The 24,292-nt window shown below is 35.1% G+C and overlaps 1 protein-coding gene across 6 annotated transcripts in view; it reads left to right on the forward strand.

Annotated features, from left to right (window-relative positions):
* Positions 1-24,292, forward strand: part of ZNF148 (zinc finger protein 148) — a 122,062-nt gene that overhangs the window by 55,910 nt on the left and 41,860 nt on the right. For all 6 annotated transcript variants that reach the window (XM_058731085.1, XM_058731079.1, XM_058731080.1 and 3 more), the window contains one exon: positions 24,047-24,172. In XM_058731085.1, coding sequence (XP_058587068.1) covers positions 24,047-24,172 — 126 coding nt within the window. The remainder of the gene's footprint in view (positions 1-24,046; positions 24,173-24,292) is intronic.

Here is a 24,292-nt window from a genome sequence, read left to right on the forward strand (position 1 = left end):
GATTTTAGATCTTCTTTTCTAATATATGCATTCAGTGATAGGAGTTTCCCTCTAAGCACTGCTTTCACTGCATCCCACAAATTTTGATGAATTGTTTTATTTTTCTTTAGTTCAATATATCTTTTAATTTCTCCTCAGATACCTTCTTTGATCCACATATCATTTAGAAGTGTGTTGTTTAATCTCTAAGTATTTGGGTATTTTCCATCTTTTTCTGTTATTAATTTTCAGTTTAAGTCCTTTGTGGTCTGAGAGCATATATTGTATAATTTCTGTTCTTTTAAATTTGTGAAGGAGTGTTTTATGAAAGTGGTCTGTGAGTGCTCTATGTGAGCTTCATACTTTAATTACTTTAGTTGCCCAGATCCACTGTGATTTTTTTTTTTTTTTCTGTTACTTCTGTACATGTTGTGTATATACCTGTAACATTCTTTGACTGGCAGTCTACTGGCTTTTATTTCTCAGCTTAAAAGGTTTCTCTTTGTTTGCTTTTCATTTTGATAATTGACTTCTTTTTCTTGCAAGTTTTCAATACCTCGGCTATGGTAGGCAGTCAAATATATTTTGAGTGAAAAAAAAATTTTTTTTTAATTGAGGAAAACTTTAAAGTGAATGCTCTCAGCTCCTAATTTTAATTTTTTTTTTTTAACGTTTATTTATTTTTGAGACAGAGAGAGAGAGAGAGACAGAGTATGAACGGGGGAGGGGCAGAGAGAGAGGGAGACACAGAATTGGAAGCAGGCTCCAGGCTCTGGGCCATCAGCCCAGAGCCCGACGCGGGGCTCGAACTCACGGACCGCAAGATCGTGACCTGAGCTGAAGTCGGACGCTTAACCGACTGAGCCACCCAGGCGCCCCTCTCAGCTCCTAATTTTAAAGTTCAGAGTTTGGACAACTGCATAGACTTGTATAAGCTACAGTCCAGACAGAATATTTCTGTCATCTTAGAGGGTTTCTTTGTGTTTCTTCCTAATCAGTCCTCTTGAGAACTTTATGCAAATGGCATCGTATATAACTCTTATGTCTGGCTTCTTTTGCTCAGCATAATGTTTTTGGTTTATCCATGTTGGTTGAGTGGATCAGTAAGTAGTTCATTTCTTTTTATTGTTGATTAATACTCTATTATTAATACTCTGTTGCCTTATTATCCTAAAGTTTGGTTATTCATTTCCCCTGTTATGGTTGTATTATCTCTACTTTTCAATCTTTATGGATAAAACTGCTATGAACATTTTTGTATGAATCTTTTTTTCATTTTTTGAGGGGGGGGTGTCTTTCTAGAAGTTAAGCTGTTTCTCTTGTGTTTTCATTTTGTTTGATCCAGTGTCTATATTTTTGCATCAGTATTACACTGTCTTGATTGTTGAATCTTGTGTAGTAAATCTTGAAATCAGGTAGTGTAGTCTCCCAGTTTTGTTATTCTTCTTGCAAGACTGTTTTGACCATTCTAGGTTGTTTGTATTTTCGTATAAAATGTAGAATCAACCTTTCAGTTTCTATAAAAAGAACCAGCTGGGTTTTTATTGGGATTATATTGATTCTATATGTTGACTTGATCAGCATCTAAACAGTAGTGGTTTCTAGTCCGTGAACATGGCATAATCACTTTGTTTAGGTTTTCTTTAATTTATCTTAGCATTGTTATGTAGTTTTAAGTATAGAGTTATTGGAAATATTTACCCCTAAATATTTCATGTTTTGAATGCAATTGTAAATGGTATTTTTAAAAATTTCAGTGTTTAATTGTTAATGACCAGTATATAGAAATGTGGTTGATTTTGTTTTTTCTTTTTCAAAAAAATTTTTTAACGTTTATTTATTTTTGAAAGAGCCAGAGTGTGAGCGGGGGTGGGGCAGAGAGAGAGGGTGACACAGAATCTGAAGCAGGCTCCAGGCCTTGAGCTTTTAGCACAGAACCCGATGCAGGGCTCAAGCCCACAAACTGTGAGATCATAACCTGAGCCAAAGTCAGAGGCTTAACTGACTGAGCCACCCAGGCGCCCCAAATGCGGTTGATTCTTTTTACTTTGGCTGTGTCTTTTGTGACTGTTACAGGTACGTAAAGGTTCAGAGTCAGAGTCAGACGTTAAACTGACTGAGCTACCCAGCCACCCCTGCTGAGATTATTTTTTCATATAAATGAATGTGTAACTTAAATGCTTTTTCTGCATTTATTAGGTGATAATGATTTTTTTTCTTACTATCTTCATATGATGAATTGCATTGATTGATTTTCAAGTATTAAACCAAGCTTGTATTCCTAGGATAAGCTACAATTGGTCATGATGTGTCATCCTTTTTATACATTTCTGGATTCAGTTTACTAACCTTTTAAAGTAATTAAAAAAAATTTTTTTTAGCTTTTTATTCATTTTTGAGAGACAGAGTGACAGAGCACAATCTAGGGAGGGTCAGAGACAGAGGGAGTCACAGATTCTGAAGCAGGCTCAGGCTCTGAGCTGTCAGTGCAGAGCCTGATGTGGGCCTCGAACTCACGAACCGCAAAATCATGACCTTAGCCAAAGTCGGATGCTTAACCAACTGAGCCACCCAGGTGGTTTTAAATTGTTTTTAAAACAATTTTTAAGTGTACATTTATGAGGAATATTAGTTTCCTTGCATATCTTTGTTTTAGGTATACTGGCTTCATAAATGGGTTAGGAAGTATTTCCTCTTGTATTTTTTGAAAGAGTTTAAGATTTGTTCATTTCTACTCTGTCTTTTTGTTTTTTTTTTTTTTTTAAATTTTTTTTTCAACGTTTTTTATTTATTTTGGGGACAGAGAGAGACAGAGCATGAACGGGGGAGGGGCAGAGAGAGAGAGGGAGACACAGAATCGGAAACAGGCTCCAGGCTCCGAGCCATCAGCCCAGAGCCTGACGCGGGGCTCGAACTCACGGACCGCGAGATCGTGACCTGGCTGAAGTCGGATGCTTAACCGACTGCGCCACCCAGGCGCCCCTACTCTATGTCTTTTTGAAAGGCTTTACCACTGAAGCTAATATGGGACTGAGTTTTCTTTGTGAGAAGTTTTAAATTTCGTGTTCAAATTTTAAAACATATATAAGGCTTCTCCAGATTTAAATTTTTTTTTCTTAAATCCGTTTTGATAAGTTGTATTTTTTAAGGAATTCGTCCATTTCTTGTTTAATTGAACAAAATTTTTCATAATTTTTAAAATTCTTTTATTGTCTGATCTATAATTTTTTTCTTTCTCATTCCTGGTAGTGATAGTTTGTCCTTTTCTTGATTAGTCTGGGTAGAGATTTATCAATTTTATTGGTCTCTTGAGAGAATCAGGTTTTGGTTTCATAGATTGTTACCTTTGTGAATTTCAGCTTTAACTCATTTTTATTATTTCCTTATTTCCTTCCTTCTACTTACTTTGTTCTTAATTTGCTCTTTTCTTAGCTTTTTGTTTTTAAATTTTTTAATTTATTTTTGAGAGAAAGAGATAGTGTGTGAGTGGTGGAGGAGCAGAGAGAGAGAGAGGGAGACACAGAATCCAAAACAGGCTCCATGCTCTGAGCTGTCAACACAGAGCCTGGCGCAGGGCTCGAACTCTCAAACTGTGAGATCATAACCTGAGCCAAAGTCGGATGCTTACCCAGTGGAGCCACCCAGATGCCCCTTTTCTTAGCTTTTACAATGGGAGCCTAGATGACCGTTTTAGACCTTTCTTCATTTTTCACATAAGCATTTGAGCTATAAACTTCTCTTCCTTTGTGTTTTCATTTTGATTCATGAATTAGAAGTGTGTTGCTTAACTTCTAATGTTCTGAAGTTTTCCAGGTATTTTTTTGTCATTGATCATTTAATTACCATGGTCAGAGAATGTGCAGTGGATAATTTCAATCCTTTTAAATTCATTGAGAGACTCTTTTAGCACTCAATATATGATTAGTCAGTGATTGTTCTATACTCACTTGAAAAGAATGTATTTTGGAAGTTATTGGGTGGGTTATTTTGTAAATGTCAGGTCAAGTTGGACTAGTTTTGATCTTTGACACTTTAAAAAAATTTTTTTAATTTTAATTTAGTTCACATACAGTATTACATTAGTTTCGGTTGTACAATATAGTGATTAAACAATTCTGCATATCACTTAGTACTCATAATGACTCTTCTTAATCCCCATCATTTATTTAACCCATTCTTCTGCCCCTCCCTTCTGGTAACCATTTATAATTAAGAGTTTGTTCCTTGATTTGTGTGTGTCTCCGTCTTTAGTTCCCCTTTGTTTTGTTTCTTAAATTCCATATGAGTGAAAACGTACGGTGTTTTTCTTTTTCTGACTGGCGTATTTCATTTAGCATAATACTTTCTAGCTCCATCCGTGATGTTACAAATGGCAACCTTTCATTCTTTTTTATGGCTGAATAATATTCTGCTGTATATGTATATACCACATCTTTCTTTATTCATCAATTGATGGACACTTTCCATATCTTGGTTATTGTAAATAATGCTGCTGTAAACATGGGGGGGGTGGCATGTATCCCTTTGAGTTAGTGTTTTTTAATTCTTTGGATAAATCTCCAGTAGTGTGATTGTTGGGTCATAGGTTAGTTCTATTTTTAACTTTTTGAGGAATCTCCATACTGTTTTCCATGGTGGTTGCACTAGTTTGCATTCCCACCAAGAGTGCATGAGTGTTCCTTTTTCTCTACATCCTTGCCAATATCTGTTTCTTGTATTGTTGATTTTAGCCATTGTGACAGGTGTGAGGTAGTATCTCATTGTAGTTTTGATTTGCACTTCCTGATGATAAATGATGATGAACATCTTTTCCTGTGTCTGTTGGCCACCTGTTATGTCTTCTTTGGAGAAATGTCTGTTCATGTCTTCTGCACATTTTTAAATTGGATTATTTATTTTTGGGGTATTGAGCTTTTAAATTCTTTATATATTTTGGATTGGTCTTTGACACATATTCTTTACTGTTCTACTTGTCTTCCAATAGTTAATTTGAAAAAATTATATATTGCATTATTTGACATGTCTCTTTAGTTTTCTTTTGTCTTGGTTCTTCACTTTATTTGTTTTTATTTATTTATTTTGAGAGAGAGAGAGAGAGAGAGAGAGAGAGAATGAAGGCAGGTAGGGGCAGAGAGAGAGAGAGGGAGAGAGAGAATCCCAGGCAAGATCCACGCTCAGTGCAGAGACCAACATAGGGCTCATTCTCATGACCATGCGATCATGACCTGAGCCGAAGCCAAGAGCCAGACAGTCAACTGACTGAGCCACCCAGGCACCTCTAGTTTCTCACTTTAAAATTTTGTGATCATAGTACTTGAAAATTACCATATATTTTGTAGAATGTTTCTTGGTTTGGATTTATCTGGTTTTTACTCTAATGGTACTTAAGGTACTAACTTTGGGAGGGATGTTGCAAAAAGTGATGCTGTGTCTTCTCCCTCATTGCACTCTAACAGGAGGCACATGATTTTTATTTGCCCCATTCTGATAGTTCACTTTGATAAGTTGATTAAGGTGATGTCTGGCAGGTTTTGTCACTGTAATGTTAATCTCATTTCTCATTACATCTTTTAATTTATTCATTTATTTATTTGTATCAGCATGGGCTTAGGAATTTTATTAACTGGGTTAAAATCTATTACTATGATTATTTTAATGCATGGTTGAAGATTTGGCCAATTGGAGCCTCTTTAGGCTGACTTCTGTGTTCATTTTTTATATCCCATCAATCTTTTTAACACATCCTTGCTTTCTGCCCCAAGATGTTTTAGGCCTGTCTTGAATTTTTCCTGCCTCACCCCTGGAGTCAGCCATTTCTCTAAGGAACCCTAGTTCATTTTAGTGGAAAATGACATTTAAAAGGCAAGATCTGGGTGCCTAATGTGTTGCTCATTGTTCTTGGGGTTTGGCTGCTTCCAGGGCTCTCAGTGGACAGAGCTAGGGAATGTATGTATATACATAATTACATACATTTATATACCCACTTCCATCTATAACTGTCTCCTATATTTGCCTGTCAGCATTATAAAACTGAATTGACACTAACCCTCTGATTATGGTCCATTACCACAGAGTATATTTCAGTTTTCTCCCTTCTGTATTTTATTACTTTTATTTTATTTTATTTTATTTTATTTTATTTTATTTTATTTTATTTATTTTGTAATCTCTGTACCCAACTTGGAGCTCAAACTCATGACCCTGAGATTGACTTGCATGCTCGTCCACTGACCCAACCAGGCAGCCTTCCCTTCTGTATTTTATAATTCCCTTCTTGTGCTCGCTTCGGCAGCACATATACTATAACTCCCTTCTTAGACAGTGAGAAACCTGGCTTCCATTATCATTAATATATTTACTTACTTGATTAGACCTCCCCTACCCCCCATGTGTAAAACCATTTGTCACCCCATCTTCCTGTGCAGATGCCCTCTTCCCTCTACCCAGGCTCCTATACTCCATTGCAGCTCATACCCTCCCCTGCATGTGCTTTGACAACTTGTCCTGGGCCTCATCACCACATGGAGCCCTCCTTGTACGTGGTTCTGGTCCACACTCATACTTTGATACCTTCCGCACCCACTTAGCTTCTGACACGTTGCTCCAGGCTGCTCTTCCTATATAATACAGACCCTTCCTTTTGCTGCTTGGGTTCTGACAACTCACCCTGAGCTGTCTTATGTGAAGAACCTCCTCACCCTACGTACATTCTGACATCTTGATTTGTGCAGCAGATGACTTTATCTTGTCTGGGATCTTGTACCCTGTTATGCTACAGCATATGGCTTTAGGAGTGAATGATTCATGGAAAGCGGGTGAATAGGGAGGGGCAGGAAGGGGAAGGGACAAGATTTATTCTTTTACTTTTGTTGAAACTTAATTTTGAAATTATACAGAGTCATAGGAAGTTACAAAATTAGTACAGAGAGGTCCTGTGTAGCATTCACCCAGTTTCCTCTAGTGGTTAAATTCTACATAATTATAGTACAGTCTCAAAATCAGGCAGTTGACAGTGCTATAATATGTCCAGTGTTGTATACTTTATCACACATGTAGATAATGTGTAACTACCATCGAAACCAAGGTAACAGAATGAATCTATCATGAGGAGACCTCCCTGGTGCGACCCCTAGTCACACCTCTTCTTCCAACACCATCATTCCTAACCCCTGGCTATCTTACCCCTAATTTATTTTCTACCTCTATGTCGTTGTCATTTTATGTGTTATATTAGTGGACTCCTACAGTATGTGACCTTTTGAGATTGACTTTTTTCAATTAACAGAATGCCTTTGAGAGCCATGTGAGTAGTTGTGTGTATCAATAATTTGTTCCTTTTTATTATAGAATAGTATTTCATGGTGTTGATGGACCACGGTTTAACCATTCATTTACTGAAGAACATTGTAGCTTTTTCCACATTTTGGCTACTACAAATAAAGCTGCTATGAACACTCATGCATAGGTTTTTGTGTGAACATAGATGTACATATCTCCAGGGTAAATACCTTATTATATCCCCACCACCAGGTATAGTCACTCCTAACATTTTGGTATATGTACCCCTATGCTTTTTTCATATGCATACCAGGCATGGAATGATGTTGCTTGTTTATCTACTGTTTTCATTTACCAGCATATTTTGAACTTTTCGTAACTTCTTATTCTTCTAATACTTCTTAAATGTCTGTTACATATTCCATATGTATGGATAATTTGTAGTTGAGTCCTGTTACTCCTACTAGGTAATGATAAATTTGAGTCCATGCTGGGAATGAATCAATGAAAAGTTGTCTCATACTATATACACCAAAGGCAGAATTTAGGATTTGTGTAACATTGCTTTATAGTAGAACACAACAGACATGAGAAATCATATTCCTTCTTTTTATTTATGCATTCCTGCTAATATGGCATGTGGTGAAGGGCAAATCTTGGGATCATGAATATACATTTTTGAATTAAAGAGAGGACAGTGATCTAGAACAGTATGACTCAGGTCCCCAAAAGTGTGAAAACTTGATTTACCAGGCCTTGCATCCTTTTTAGATTGTGTTAATAAAGACTTTTAAAAATACATATTGAGCATATTAATGATTTTCTTTTATTTGTTCGTTTGGAAGACATAAAAAAACTTTATTTCATATTAACTTTTTATTTATTTTTTTGTTAATTCAAAACAAAAGTTGAGTTTTGAGTTCTTTTAGATTGTTAATAACGGTTTAGGTTCTGTAGCCTATGTAAACTCTCAAGTGTTTTGTGACAGTTGAATAAAAGTTCTTCATTTGTGGTAACTGCTAATTTTCAGAATTTATCTTAACCTTACTATTCTGTATCAGTCACCCACCCTCAGTGGCCCTACATTTTCAGCTCCAGTCTACGGGCGAACTTGTGAATGTCTACAGTTTATTCATTTAGAGAACTTTGTTTTCTAATTTATTAGAAACTTGAATTAAGGGGCACCTGGGTGGCTCATTTGGTTAAGCATCTGACTTTGGCTCAGGTTATGATCTCATAGTCTGTGAGTCCAAGCCCCACGTCAGGCTCTGTACTGACAGCTCAGAGCCTGGAGCCTGCTTCAAATTCTGTGTCTCCTCTCTCTCTGCACTTCCCCCACTCACACTTTGTCTTTCTCTCTCTCTCAAAAATAAACATTAAAAAAATTAAAAAAAAAAAAGAAACGAATTAAAATTAAGTAAAATTAGTTTTTCATTTCATTGGTCTCATTAGCCACATTTCAGGTGGTTAAGTGGCTTCTGTTTTGGACAGCAAAGATAAAGAACCATTTCCATCATTGCAAAAAATTTTATTGGATACACTGAGTCAGAAAGCTTCTTCACTCAGAAACTAAATTTATTTTAGGAATGTGAAGAAAAGTATTTGGTTTATTCTTTTAGTTCTTATATTCATTCAGTAGGATTTAAGAAACCATAACTCTGTATGGTCTTTATTTTTCCAGTTTGATGGCAAGCAAGCATGTTGAGGAGTAAAGACTTAATTTGTGTTGACAAAATGGAGCAAATTGTAATTCATAATCATATATGCCACATTTGTTTTTAGAAAACTGTTGGATTATATCACTTGAGCAAAAGGATTTTGTAAATTAGGAGCTATAAAAAATCACGTTCTAGTCATATGATGGTAAAATAAAATGTAAAGTTATTTCAGGTATTCATAACTCCTGAAAAAATATACTTCAGCATTTGTGTGGCATTTTATTTTAGCCATGAGTTTTTGTGCTATAAAGCAGCATGAAGAAAATTGTAGGAATACTTGCATGCATTTTATATTTATGATTATTTTATTTGATGGCCTAAGGAACTCAAAATGTATTTGGCTATTGGTAAGACCTTTGTTTGATTTTTGAGTCTTTAAATTTTCTTAAATCCTGTTATTAACTTAAGGAGGATTATATAGATATATTCCCATATAACTCTTGCTCTAGTCAGTAAACACCTAACATATACTGATGCTAGTAATTTGAGTATATGTCTTGTAATGGGTAACTTTTTTATTAAAAAAGAAAAAAAACCATTTTCCCCATTTCAGTGATTTTAAGATACTTTTTAGTTTTGCCACATATTTTGTACTCTGGTTTAATTACAGAATTGGATTGCCTTTTGGTAACAAAAGATCTTTCACCGTCATCCTGGAAGGTGATAATTCTGTTTGCCTTTGTATTTATTTGCTTTTAAATAGTCATTGGATAGGATATGTTTCTTCTCTTTTTGGCTATCTCCCCACTTGTTATATCCCCATTACATTGTAAGCTTTTTAAAAAAATTTATATATATAAATATAACAGAGTCATTTATTACTTTTAGCCAATTCTTATTACCATTACATTTCTTTTAAGTTCATGTGAGGGATTTAGAAATAGTTTTGTTAATGTTCATTGGCTGTTGAGGTCCTTGTCTTTGAGGTGAATGCACTGGCTGTTATTAGGGCTCTATGTTTTAAGAAGTGCTTTTATTTTTCCCATTCAAATACTTTTTACTTGAGCATACCCTTTGGAGATCATTTTTCAGAAATAGATTCATTAACTGAGCTTATTTTAAGGAGAAGAGATGGTAAAATGTATCAACAAGGTTTTTTTTGTTTTTGTTTTTAAATAAGACTTTACTCACATGCTATATAGATTCTAGTGTGGTATTTGATAGGAATCAATATTTGAGCAGAATACATAGAGTTAAGTAATCTTGCTTCATAGTTTGCCCTGGTATGAGTCATATTACTCCTTGTTATTTCAACTCACTTGATAAGCTGATGAATCAAGGTATTTCTTCTAGGAGATTATTTCAGGAAGCTAACACAGAACGATCTGTTTTTTAGTATCCTCCTACACTCTTAAAGTTGTTTGATTTAATTCATTGTTTTTCCTTTATGTGGACATAAATTGTTAATAGACTTCTTTCTAGATGACTTTAATAACATAGCTAGTCTCTTAACACTTTTAATATAGTTCTGTCTGATCTTTGATGTGTAATTGATCCGGAATTGTGGGACAATAGTACTGAATGAGCATTGTACTCTTAGGACAGTAGAACACAAATTGAAAATCATTATTGACAAGGCTAGCTATTATTGTCAGCCTAGCCAGATCAGTCTCAGATCATTTTTTTTTAAATAATGGTATGATATTGTTTATTATAAAACGATTACATAGTGATTGTAAAGATTAAAATAGTTTAGAACAAAGTAAAAAGTTAAAGTTGTTTCCAGTACTTACTTTACTTCAAAAGAGATAACTACTAATATTAATAGCATTTTGGAAATTTTTAATTTACAAACATGCAAAGTGTGTATATCTCTATATAATGTTTTTAAAATGTATTTCTTATGAAAATATCATATATTTTGGTTTACATAGATTATAGTATTTGTATCATTTTGAAATTTGCTATATTCATTTAAAACACATCTTGTAGAGATTTTGTTATTGTATATAAAACTGGCATATTTTTTATTTAAAAAACTTTTTTTTAGTGTTTGTTTATTTTAGAGAGGTAGAGTGCAAAAGGGGGAGGGGCAGAGAGAGAGGGAGACACCAAATCCAAAGCAGGCTCCAGGCTCTGAGCTGTCAGCGCAGAGCTGTGTGGGACTCAAACCCATGAACCGCGATATCATGACCTGAACTGAAGTCAGATGCTTTACCGACTGAGCCACCCAGGTGCCCCTGGCTTATTTATTTTAATGACTGATTAAATGGTGTGCTTTATTTAAGGCAATACTGATGGATATTTGTGTTGTTTCTAGATTTGTTTGAAGTAATCATGAAAGGATCATCCTTATATATGGGTATAGACATAGATGCCTATATATACAAGCATGTTCCTTGTATTTATCAATATGTACCTGCAGATTTGTAACACCCTTTCTCTAGTGGTGTGTCTTTTTATTGAAATACAACATTTATACAGAAAACTTGTAAGGAATTTTCTCAAAACTGAACATACTTGTATAACACTGCCCAGATCTCTCAGAGGCTCTCTCCTTGTTAGTCACAACCTTTTTCTAATTCCTAAAGATAACCACTACCATAATACTTTTAGCATGGCCTATTGGTTTTACCTGATTTTGCACTGAATATAAATAGAATCATATACTCTCTAGTATCTGATTTCTGTGGTTCAGATTGTGAGATATATCCATACATTATTGCATGTAATAGTGGTTAATTCTTATTTCTGTAGAAGCATCATTTGTACAAATATATCAAAATTTATTCATTCTAGTGTAATAGGCATTTAGATTGTTTCAAGATGTGGGCTATTATGAAAAGTATTGATGTGACTCTTCTTGGATGTGTCTTTTGGTGCATGTACATAGTCATTTTTGTTGGTTATATACTTAGGGTTGAATTTGATGGGTATGCATATGTTCAGCTTTAGTAGGTACTGGGAAAGTTTTTCTAAGTGATTCTGCCAATTTATAGTAATTGCCCATATCCTTGGTATGTGAAACTGTCAGTGCTTTTAATTTTAGCCATTTTGGTTCAGTACTAGTTTTGCAATGTGATTTTAGGTTGTGTTTCAGTGATAACTAACAAAATTGAGTTTTTCTGTTTAACTGTTTTATACTTAACTGTCAATTTGAATATTATTTTTTTTGTAAGGCACATGCTTATCTTTTGTCCATTTTTTGGCTAGATTATTTCTCTTACAGATTTGTAGTTTATTTGTTGGAGATCTATCTGTCTATCTGATCTTTGTATGTATATCTTGTGTTTTCCACTCTGATTTGCCCTTTAACTCTTTTGATGAACAAAAGTTAATGTTAACATTCAGTTTAGAAGTCTTCCTTTTGGTTAGTGTTCTGTATATCTTATTTAAGAGTTCTTTGCCTTCCTCAAAGTCACAAAGGTATTGACTAATATCAAAGATACTTTGTTAACTTCTAGAAGCTTTATGGTTTTCTCTCCCATTTAGATTAATAATCCATTTGCAGTTGATATTTGCTGATGATGTGAGATAGGGATCAAGGTTTATTTGTTGACTTTTTTTCCCCACTCACCCATAGACATTTTTCAGTTTCACTTTGCTGGCCTAATGTTTTAGTTCTTAGAGCAACTTAATATGTTAAGATAATGACAAACAGATTTCTCTTTGATTAATACCAAGGATTTATACTAATACTGGACTTAACATCTCTTTAAGATTATAAAGTAACATACTTGATAAAAAGGTAAAAATTCTGTAAGTATAAAGAAGTTAGCAAAATTTTGCTTTAATGTCACTCCTCTAGGGTAATCACTACTAACATTTGTGTGTTAGCATTTTAGTGTTTCCTTTTTGTTTGTTTTTTTGTGTATGTATTTGTGTTTCTATGCAATTTGCTGCATATATATTTGTGTGTTTGTATAAAATTGTAAAATATATTTGCTTACATAATTATATATTTACCACTCAAACTACGAACATTTCACTACATCATTAATATTATCCAATACTAAGATTTTTCATAACTGTATAATGTCAAATAGGTGTAATTTATCTCAGTCTTTATTACTGGATATTTAGACTGTTTGCACTTTTTTTACTATCTTAAAGAATGTTCTTATATGTAAACATTGTTGCCATGTGAAATTATTTCCTCAGTATAGATTTCTTAAGGCTCTTGATATATCCTGGCCAATTTGTAGTCCACAAAGTTGATCAATTTATTCTTCTTCTAGTAGTGTATGAGATTTCCAACTTAATATCTTTATAAATGATCTAGAATAGGAAATGGGAAATAGAATTTCTAGGTTTGAATATGATGTGAGGAAAAGAAAACAGCTGTACTTGGTCTTAGGTTGGCAGTGGAGAAGTAAATTAAAACATGTCTTTAGACAGGAGGCTGAGATAATTCAGCATATTGAAAGGTGGAGAATTTGGAAGAAGGTTCTGATGTGAAAGAAAAGATTAAGCTATTTTTAGCAACATTGAGTTGCAGATAATAGCATGTCTAAGTGGAGATGTTATGTAGAAATTGGTAACCCTCTGTAAGTAATTAGACATCTGTAATTGTAGGATAATAATTAATAACCATAAATATTTGTTTGGAACTTGAAAGTTTTCAAGGTGCTCTTTATATAATCTCATTTGATTTTTCTGTTGTGTATAAGCTGGATATTATTACCACGATTAAGAGATGAAGAAATGATTATGATAATGAGTGGCATCAAGAACTATCTACTATCTACTGCTATGTATCGTAGGCAATACTTTCCATATATAATCTCTTTCAACTCTGCAGAAACTCTGTGAGGATTATTTCCTCCATTTTATGCGTGAAGAAAGTTGTAAGTGATTAAATTTTAGTTTGGTCTCACACTGCTGGTAATACTTTTTGGAATTAGGTTTTATTTCCTTTAACACCCCACCTAGGCTTTTCTTGTTTTTTCATACTATTTCTGGAAGCCGAGTTCAGCCAGATAGTAATTGGAAGAGGTGGGATTGAAACTCAAGTCTTATTCTTCACCTAAATATTGATGATGTTTTGTCCACTTTGTTATTTGTTCAGTTATTTTCTTTCCCTTTTGTAGTAGCCATTCTAGAACCACTAGAATTTTTTTCCACATTCTGGCAGCAAGCATACTGTTGTTTGTAATTGGAGAAATAAAATGTTCATGCAAAAATTATTTTAAAAGAAGTTTTAATAATTCACATTTATTAAGAAGCTGTTAATAGTTATGGAAATAACACTGAGCTAAAAGATACAAGATCTTGGTTTAAGTCCTAGTGTTTGAAATATAACGTAGCTTGGGTAAGACACCTCCCTGAAGTTTTAGTTTTCTTATTTGTAACATGAAGGTAATAATTAATTCACAGATCATTGCAGTTAGAATTTCAGTTGCTAGATTTGGAAGACTTGGGTTTAAATTTTGACTTCCCCTCTTACTTAAGAGGATTTTAGGGGCCCCTGGGTGGCTTAGTTGGTTGAGCGTCTGACTTCAGCTCAGGTCATGATCTCACAGCTCGTGAGTTCGAGCCCCGTGTCTCGCTCTGTGCTGACAGCTCAGAGCCTGGAGCCTGTTTCTGCTTCTGTGTCTCCCTCTCTCTCTGCCCCTAACCCACTCACATTGTTTCTGTCTCTCTCAAAAATAAATAAACATTTAAAAAAATTTTTTTAAAAAGAGGATTTTAGATAAGTAACCATCCTGGGCCTTGGTTTTCTTATTTTGAACATGGGATAAAAACAGTGTTACTGTCAGATTAACTGCAGTAGACTGTACAGGCTAGATCATGTGCTGCCTCCCCCAACCCTGCTACCATTGTATCCTTAGCACCTAGGACAGTGCCTGGTACACAGTAGATGGTAGATAAATCTTTATTTATCATGCTGAGGAGGAGTCACAAATATATAGATGACCGTATAAATGCTAACTTTTTTAAACCAGCATTATTGAGGTATAATTGATATGCAGAAGATCTTCACATATTTAATGTATACACTAGGGTAAGTTTGGGATGCTAAGTATTTTTATATTTAGTGTTCTTTTTATTTTGTAATAATTTTACATTTATAAAAAGGTTGTAGAAATAATGTAGAGTGCATATAAACCCTAATGCAGTTATCAAGACCAGGAAGTTAATGTTGGTAAAAGTACAGAATTTCATTTGTTTATCCCCTAATGTCCTTTTTTTCCTTTTGAGGATTCAATTCAAGATCCTACACTGCATTTAGTTTTTGCATCTTCTTAAGTCTCCTCCATTCTGTGGCAATAGTCAGTCTTGTTTTCTAGGACCTTGACACTTGATTTGTTATTGGTCAGTTATTTTGTAGAACGTCTCTCAGTTTGAGTTTGATGTTTTCTTATGATTAGATCAAAGCGTTGAATTTTTGACAACCCCACAGAAGTGATGTCCGTACACAATGTGGCTATATCTTATTACTGGTGATACAAATCTTAATTCTTATTTAAGGTGGTATCTTCCAGTTTTCCCCATTGTAAGGTCACTACTTTTCCCTTTGTAATTAACAAAGGGAATGCCAGTGCTGGCATTATTGATTTCATTGCTCAAGTTGTTCCAGGTTTGTCCATTAAGAGCTCCTCCAGACTGGTTCTTATGTCCTTTTGACATGTGCTGTTCCTTTTTCTGGCTCTTTAGTTTGTGCTACCACAAGATGTTACAGGGTCATCTTATATTTTTCCCTGGCCCACCTCTGAAATTAGTCACTTTTCCACTGAGCCCCAGTTGCTTTTATTTGGATAATGGCATTTAGAAACGAAGTTCTGGGTGCTAGGTGTGTTGAACACCATTGCCCCTTGGTAATCTCAACGGACAGAACTAGGAAATACATGTATGTCTACCAACCCACACATGTACACACATCTATACTAATTTCTTTGTTAGTGAAGTCCAGGCATCTGTATTACAAGAGATTGAATGGAGAAGAGGAAGGGAATGCAAACTGTAGTTAAGATGTATCTAGGTCAGCAGCTCTCAAAACTGGTCTTATGACCCTTTTACTCTTTTAAAAAAATATTTTTTTAAATGTTTATTTACTTTTTGAGCGAGAAAGAGAAACAGTGTGAGCCGGGGAGGGGCAGAGAGAGAGAGGGAGGTACAGAATCTGAAGCATGCTCCAGGCTCTGCATTATCAGCACAGAGCGCGACATGGGGCTTGAACCCATGAACCATGAGATCATGACTTGAGCTGAAGTTGGACATTTAACCAACTGAGCCACCCAAGCACCCCCATGACCTTACTCTTAAAAAATTTTTGAGTGCTCCCAGTAACTCTTGTTTATTTGGTTACTTATATCATATTTTGCCATTTTAGAAATTAAAACTGGGAAATAAAATTTTATTTATTTATAAAAAATCCAGTTGCAAAGTTAATGTAGAACATATTTTTAAAAAATTATATGGGCAGATCATTAGCTAACTGTTCCCCATCAATTGCAGTATTTTTTCTGTCTCCTAAACAGAGGCTGTCTTTCTTTTTTAATTGTTTTTTTGAAGTGTAGTTGGCACACAATGTCACATTAATTTCAGTTGTATAACATAGTGATTCTTAACTCTGTATGTTACATTATGCTTACCACAAGTGTAGCTATCATCTGTCACCATACAATGCTATTATAACACCACTGACTATATTCTCTATGCTGTACCCTTTATCCCTGTTACTTATTTCATAACTGGAGCCTGTACCTCCCACTCGCCATCACCTATTTTGCCCATCCCCCACCTCTCTTCCTGCTGTCAGTCACCATTTTTGTCTCTGATTTATGGATCTGTTTCTGCTTTTTTGGGTTTGTTTGTACATTTGTTGTTTAGACTTCACATAGAAATGGAATCATGTGATAATTCTCTTTGATATATTTCAGTTAGCATAGTACTCTATAGGTCTATCCATGTTGTTGCAAATGGTACAATCTTATTCTTTTTTATGGCTGAGTAATACTCCATTGTCTATGCGTGTAGCACATCTTCTTTATCCATTTATGTATGGTTACTTCTGTATGTTGGCTACTGTAAATAATGCTGCGGTAAACATAGGGGTGCATATGTCTTTTCAAGTTAGTGTTTTTGCTTTCTTTGGGTAAATAGCCAGTAGTAGAATTACTGGATTGTAAGGTATTTCAGGGTTTTTTTTTTTTTTTTTTTAGTTTTTAATTTTTTGAGGAACCTCCATACTCTTCCACAGTGGCCACACCAGTTTATATTTGACCAACAGTACACAGGAGTTTTTTTCTCTCCACATCCTCACCAGCACTTGTTATTTCTTATCTTTTTGATTTTAGCCAGTCTGATGGATGGAGGTGATATTTCCTGGTGATTATGATTTGTATTTCCCTGATAATGAGTGAGCATCTTTTTGTGTCTGTTGGCCATCTGTATGTCTTAATTGGAAAAATGTTTATTCAGATCCTCTGCCCACTTGCTAATTATTTATTTTTTGTTCTTGTTTTTATGGTATTGAGTTGTAGAAGTTCTTTATATACTTTGGATATTAATCCCTTATCAGAAAGATCTTTTGTAGATGTCTTCTCCCATTCCATAGATTGCCTTTTCATTTTGTTGATAATTTCTTTTGTTGTGTAAAAGATAATTTCTTTTGGTGTAATCCTAATAGTTTATTTTTGCTTTTATCTTCCTTGCCTGAGGAGACATATCTAGAAAAATGTTTCTTTGGCCAACTGATGTCACAAAGATTACTGCCTTTCTTGTATGAGTTTTACAGTTTCACGCCTCACATTTAGGTCTTTCATCCCTTTTGAGTTTATTTTTGTGTATGGTGTAAGAAAGTGGTCCAGTTTCATTCTTTTGCATGTAGCTGTCCAGTTTTCCCAGCACCATTTGTTAAAGAGACCGTATCTCCTCCATTGTATATTCTTGTCTCCTTTGTCCTAGATTAATTGACTATATGAGTGTGGGTTTATTTCTGGGCTCTATTCTCTTCCATGGATTTATGTGTCTGTTTTTGTGCCAGCACCATACTGTTTTGATTACTACAGCTTTGTAGTATATCTTGAAATCTGGGATGGTGATATCCCTAGCTTTGTTCTTCTTTCCCAATATTGCTTTTCATAGGGTCTTTTGTGGTTCTGTATACATTTTGGAATTATATGTTCTAGTTCTGTGAAATTAGAATTTGTTTTACAGTTACATAAATCTGTATATTATCTGGCTTATTGTAACGTAACTGGATTCTCATATTTGCTAATACATTCAGTCTGTAGTGACATCGCATGTTAGCTTCCGGAAAATGCCACTCTGTACTCAGGAAAGCAAAAAAGAAAAAAAAAGTATTATTATGAAAGTTTTTTTTTTTTTTTTTAATTTTTTTTTCAACATTTTTTTATTTATTTTTGGGACAGAGAGAGACAGAGCATGAACGGGGGAGGGGCAGAGAGAGAGGGAGACACAGAATCGGAAACAGGCTCCAGGCTCCGAGCCATCAGCCCAGAGCCCGACGCAGGGCTCGAACTCACGGACCGCGAGATCGTGACCTGGCTGAAGTCGGACGCTTAACCGACTGCGCCACCCAGGCGCCCCTATGAAAGTATTTTTGATCTCATGACCACCTGAAAGGGTGTCAAGGACCTTCAGGAGTCCCTGGACCACACTTTGAAAATCACTGGTAAAGATTTACTGAAATTCTTACAAAACGAAGGTACATATATACTGGAAGGATGGATTCGGAAGAACTTCCATGAAGAACAGGAGAGAACTTAAATCATGATGTTATGGTAGTTGAAAGAAAGGAATGTCCAGGTAGGATGGGGGTGGGTCAGCACTGTTTCAGGTAAGATAGCTTGATCGGAGCACTTCATCTACTTCATCTTATAGTTATCTCTAATTTATAAGTTGCTAGTATACCAGCCAAAATACAGATTTACAGTAAGAAATACAGAGAAACAGACTACAATGTTTGCTGTAAACTGGATCCCTGAACCTTTCAAACCAGAAGATAACTGTGGACTTCCTCAAAACCCTGGCAAATGTAGCTCCTTTCAAAATTTTGAATGCAATCGTGGGTCAGGCAGAAGGGAGAGTTAAGAGTTCATGACTCACACAAAGGCCTATTCCATCAGTGCACCGCTTCTCCTCCTTGACCTAATCTGTGACTCTGTGAGCTTGGAATTAGAAATACTCCTGTTGACCGGTTACATTGAACTGTTCTTGCCAAAACTATCCTGGAAATAGACACAATACATACATCCACACACACAGAAACACTCTTGGTCTTAACTTTCTCTTTTTCTGGACTCCATGAATATTCCCCCTCAATATTGCTAACATTCTTTCTTTAGGCAGTATGTTTGCAGTTTAGTTAATTGTGATTTCATTTTCCTTCATTCAAACACTTGTTATATTTGTAGTCACCTTGATTTAATTTGTTTCCTAGGCAATACTTTGGAACAGTTCCCTTCTAGTGATAAACACATCCTTTTTATATGGATATGTGCTACTTGTACTCTCAGAATAATCATCTCTCTAAATTTTGGAGCAGTTATTTTGCCTATATTCTTTCTTTTTTTTAAGTTTATTTATTTTTGAGCGAGAGAGCACATGAGTGGGTGAGGGGCAGAGAGCGAATCCCAAGCAGGCTCCACACTGCCAGTGTGGAACCTGATGCAGGGCTTGAACCCTTGAACCACAAGATCATGACCTGAGCTGAAACCAAGAGTCGGATGCTTAACTGACTGAGCCACCCAGGTGCCCCTATTTTGTCAATATTCTTATCACAGATTATTCTTTGTAAAAATTTGTCCATAAGAAGAAGGAAATTGTTAGAAAAATTTTGGTTTACAAGAAATGACTTTATAGGGGAACTATAAGTGTGCTTTTAGGCAGAGAAAACGCAGCTGGTGGAATAAGGAAAATTATTTTAGAGAGGCAGTGAAGCAGTAGAGCCTTGGAGATGGATAGGAACAGAGTCAGCACAGAGTAGAGAGGAAATTGAAAATTGAACATCTGGCTCCAGAAATGGAGAGGAGGGGTGGTAAGGACAGATACTTCTGCCAGGTGACCTACATCTTTTCTGTAAAGTAGATCATCTAGAATCTAGAAGGCTGAGCTGGGGAGATTATAATTGATACCACCGGCAACAAGGGGCTATTATAGATTCCTCACTAGGGATATGACAAGAAAACAGTTTTATATTAATTTTTTCATGGGAGACTATATGGGGGAGATGATAATAGCCTAAAGTAGCAAATTTGATTAAGTTAATTAGAGTGAAATGGATGTTGCTGGATAAGGATGGTAAGATACGGAGAATAAGGAGAAGGAAGAGTCCAAAATGATAGTAAGGAACTCACCTTCTTTCCTGGGAGCTGTGGGTATTGGGTAGACTAAAATGGGCAACCAGATGAAATATTTGCTCATTGTATACTCTGGTAACATTATTTTAGTAAATTTCACATTTGTCATATTAACTTATTAGCATTATTGAGTCTGGAAGAAAGAAGTTGGGAAGGGTAGCAGGTTGGGAAGGAAAAAAATAAAAGGGGGATACATAGATAAACCTGCAGCTCTGATTAAGTCTTTCATTTCATCTCATTAAGAAGAAATCTTAAGTTTTAAGATTAAGTTTTCCCTTTGATTCCTGCCTTTATTCCCTGTACCATTCATTTAGGTTGAGCCTGACATGTGCTGTCTTGAATTGCTAGGTTGTTTTTTTATTTTTTATTTTTTTATAATGCATCAAAACTCCCCATGTACATTTTTAAGGAGTAAAAATGGAGAAGGAGACCTTACGCTTAGAATATATTCTCAATATCTAGAATTGTGTTATGTACACATTAGAATTTTAGTAAATTTAAAGCTTTTGTTGTATTATTTTAGACTGAGTTTAGCACACAACAAGCACTTAATAGCTGTTGCATGAGTAAGTAAAGCTATTATGAGAAATACCGAAGAAGAATATCTTACTTGCAGATATCAAGATAAGATACAAGAGCATGAAATAGTTAAATATGTAAGTAGGATCATTTGTTTATTTTTGGGCCAGGAATGAAATAAGTTTTGAAAAAGAGTGGTTCTGGATTCTGGTGTTGAGTTACTAGTGATCATGGGAATCAAAGGAAGGATTTTTTCAGTGTACAGAGACCTCTTTATATTTAAGGTTAGGAGAATGAAATGAGAAAGATCAAAAGATGAGGAAAACAAGGTAATTAAGGGACACATTTTAGAAGTAGTAATAAAGAACCAGCTTTGAGCTGTGGCAAGGGGTTGGAAGCATGACACTATAGGACTCTACCTCTTCTAAGGGTGTTGTGGAAGAAGTTATAGGAGTATGGAAGTAGATAGGGTAGTCCTGCTTGATGGCTTCCCTAGTCTCAGAGTGGGAGGCCTAGAGAGGGCTTCAAGTTTAGGTAGAGAAATGCCTGGATTTAGTCCTATCTTTTGAAAGAAGTATAGTTAGGCTGACTGATGGTTTGATGCTATTTCTGGATTGGTAGTGAGGACAGCATTGAAATTCAGGTCTCAAATGCAGGTATGAAGTTGTACATGGGACAAGGTAGAATGGTAAAGCTTAAGTGACGAGGAAGAAACCAGTTTTTATTTTGTTTTTTTATCTGACATATTTCTCAGTTCGTTGATTTTCTTGATGCTTTAATGAGTATATCTGAAAAATCCAGCAAACCATTCTCTTTATATATCATGTACTTGCTGATTAATTATACTTTGGTTTATTTTAGATGAAAAATAACACTAAAAGTTTGATTTTCTTGTAAAGACAGTTCTCAAGGAAAGAATAGACAACTTAGGGATGATTATTGTCTCTTTTGTCTTGCTTAAGAAAGTTTCATGTTTTTATTGATTATGGTTGTCTTACAAAGAAGACTTAACTTTTCTCAGATTTTTTTGCAACTGACTCTTAGCTGACTTATCAGCATCATATACATTTCCTTATGGTTTGGAGTTACCTCCATCTTTTCTCAGCACCTTAGGCTGGATCAGTATACTTCAGTGTGTTATTATGTTATATATAGAGGAGATTACTTTATTCCATTAATGAGTAATAAGCCTGTTGGTGCACTCGGAAAATGTAATTTCTTGTGTGCCTGACATTCACAATGTTTTGATACATTGATACTTCTAGGTTTGAGTCTGCTTTCATATATTAAAACTGTTCCTTATAATAAAAAAAATGCTAGTACAAATACCATTTTCTATATATGTGGAAATAACTGAAAGGCTTAGATACATTTATTAATCTTTTTCACTCTTTGGTTTGTGAATATCTGCTAATTACAGGATTTATTTGTGAATTTGTCTTCTACTCTACTTGGCACTTTGGCTAAAAAGGATTCCTGTTTCTTAGTGCTGCATGCTACATTTTCATGGTTTCTTTGCAGTGTAGAAACGGACAGAAATGTTGGAACTACTTTTTCGTGCCCCTGCAAAATGGGACAGAGCCATTCAACAACTGGTTGCATAGTCTGTAATCATTCTTCTGTCTCACACCGAACCCAAGTCGTTAGTTATATTCAGTATACATCACTTCAGTGGTGGGAACATGTTTGTATTCCAAAGACTTGTTGGTGGTGATTTTACCACTTTATGTTCCAAATAATGATACCAAAAGAAGCCCTAAGAATGTTCACTACTACTATTCTATAACCTGATAGAAAGAATTAACTAATCATTTACCTCCTGTTTTTGTGCCAAGCTTCTCCTTGATTTATGATTCTCATACTGCCTGCACTTCAGGAATTTATGAAAGCTTCCAATTCCTTATTTTGTCAGCCTGAACCCTAGCTTATGTTGCATTTTCCTCATGAACCCTTTCTACATAACTATATTTTCCAACTTTCCACTGACTCTGTAAGATGTTTATAATCTTGTGCACCATTTTTTTTAGTGTATTTTTTGAAAAATGTAGCCACTAGTACATTGAATTTCCTGGATTATTATTAAGGAGTTGTTGTTTTACTTTAGCTTATAAAGAACAGAAGTTTATTTCTCCTGATTATGGAGGCTGTAAGTCCAGGATCAGGGTGCTAGCCTGGTAGGGTAGGGGCCCTCTTCCAGGTTGTACATTTATTGGACATTTATGGTTGTACATTTGTTGTAATGGTTGTACAATTTGTTGTAATGGTTGTACATTTATTGTAAGGACACTTCTTGTGTCCTTACATGGTGGAAAGGTCAGGATGTGTAATATATTCCAGAGGCTGTTGAGTTGGGCGGTTTTTAGTTTTAAGATTCTGTTTTCATTTCAAGGATAGATTGAAAATGTAGTACTAAAGAATGGATGACTGAGGATCATCAGTTGTGATGAGAATTGACATTACCATTATTGATCTAAGAACCTTGGTGCGTTTTTGTTTTAGAACAAGCACCTCTTTTCATATCTGTGAAAACAGAGCTGAAGATGGAATAATGTTGACATCTTAATGTTTCTTGTAGCATTTATTTGTTGTGTAATTAGTATCCTGTCTTATACATAGCGGTGACCTAAAGTTATATGCAGTTCTATAAACATCTTTATTTGGTGATGATTTAATGTACAGGTCAGGAAAATACAGGCTAAGCTAAGATACTGTCAGTGTTGAGTTTACAGATAATTAAATTTTCATTTTTTGACCTTTCTTTTGATGTGGGTTATCTTTTAGGATTTTTGTGTTGTTTTCATATTTTGTATATCGAGAGAAAGCCTCCTGTGAAGTCTAAACACTCCCTTCGTCCTCCAGTATTTTACTGAATTTTCGAATTAGGCCCCTTTTTGTGCTTTTAATTAACTTCATCAGTTTCCTTAAATATGGGAATGAAATTGATGTTAGTTTGTCCTGACTTCTGCTTTATTCTGTGGTCTGATAATCTTTTCCCAGAATGTCTTTAATATTCTCTTCCAGATAGATTTTTGTAAAATCTTGGTTTATTTCTCAGTTTGTATACTCTTGATTCTTATTACTGTATTGCCTGTTAATGAACTCTTCAACACATTATTTACTTACACACACACACACACACACACACACACACACACACACACACACAGATAATCATTTTGGAAGCACCTATATGTAGGCTTAGTAAAGGATTAACCATGCAATGGCTTTGTCACAGTGGACTTTTTGTTTATTTGTAAAATTGACTCTTTTTTTTTTTTTTAACAGATAAGTGTAAAGCAGGAAATTACTTTTACTGATGTGTCTGAGCAACTGATGAGAGACAAAAAACAAATCAGAGAGCCAGTAGACTTACAGAAAAAGAAGAAACGGAAACAACGTTCTCCTGCAAAAGTAAGAGAATATATTAAGGTGGTGGTCCCTAACCTATTGATTCCAAACTGTTGGTTAATCTTATGGGCAGGAACCTAGCTGGATCATAAAGCAGACATAAAAATTTCACGTGGCTTCGTA

This window comes from Neofelis nebulosa, chromosome 5 (assembly GCF_028018385.1).
Source record: "Neofelis nebulosa isolate mNeoNeb1 chromosome 5, mNeoNeb1.pri, whole genome shotgun sequence".
In the NCBI taxonomy this organism is placed as follows: domain Eukaryota; kingdom Metazoa; phylum Chordata; class Mammalia; order Carnivora; family Felidae; genus Neofelis; species Neofelis nebulosa.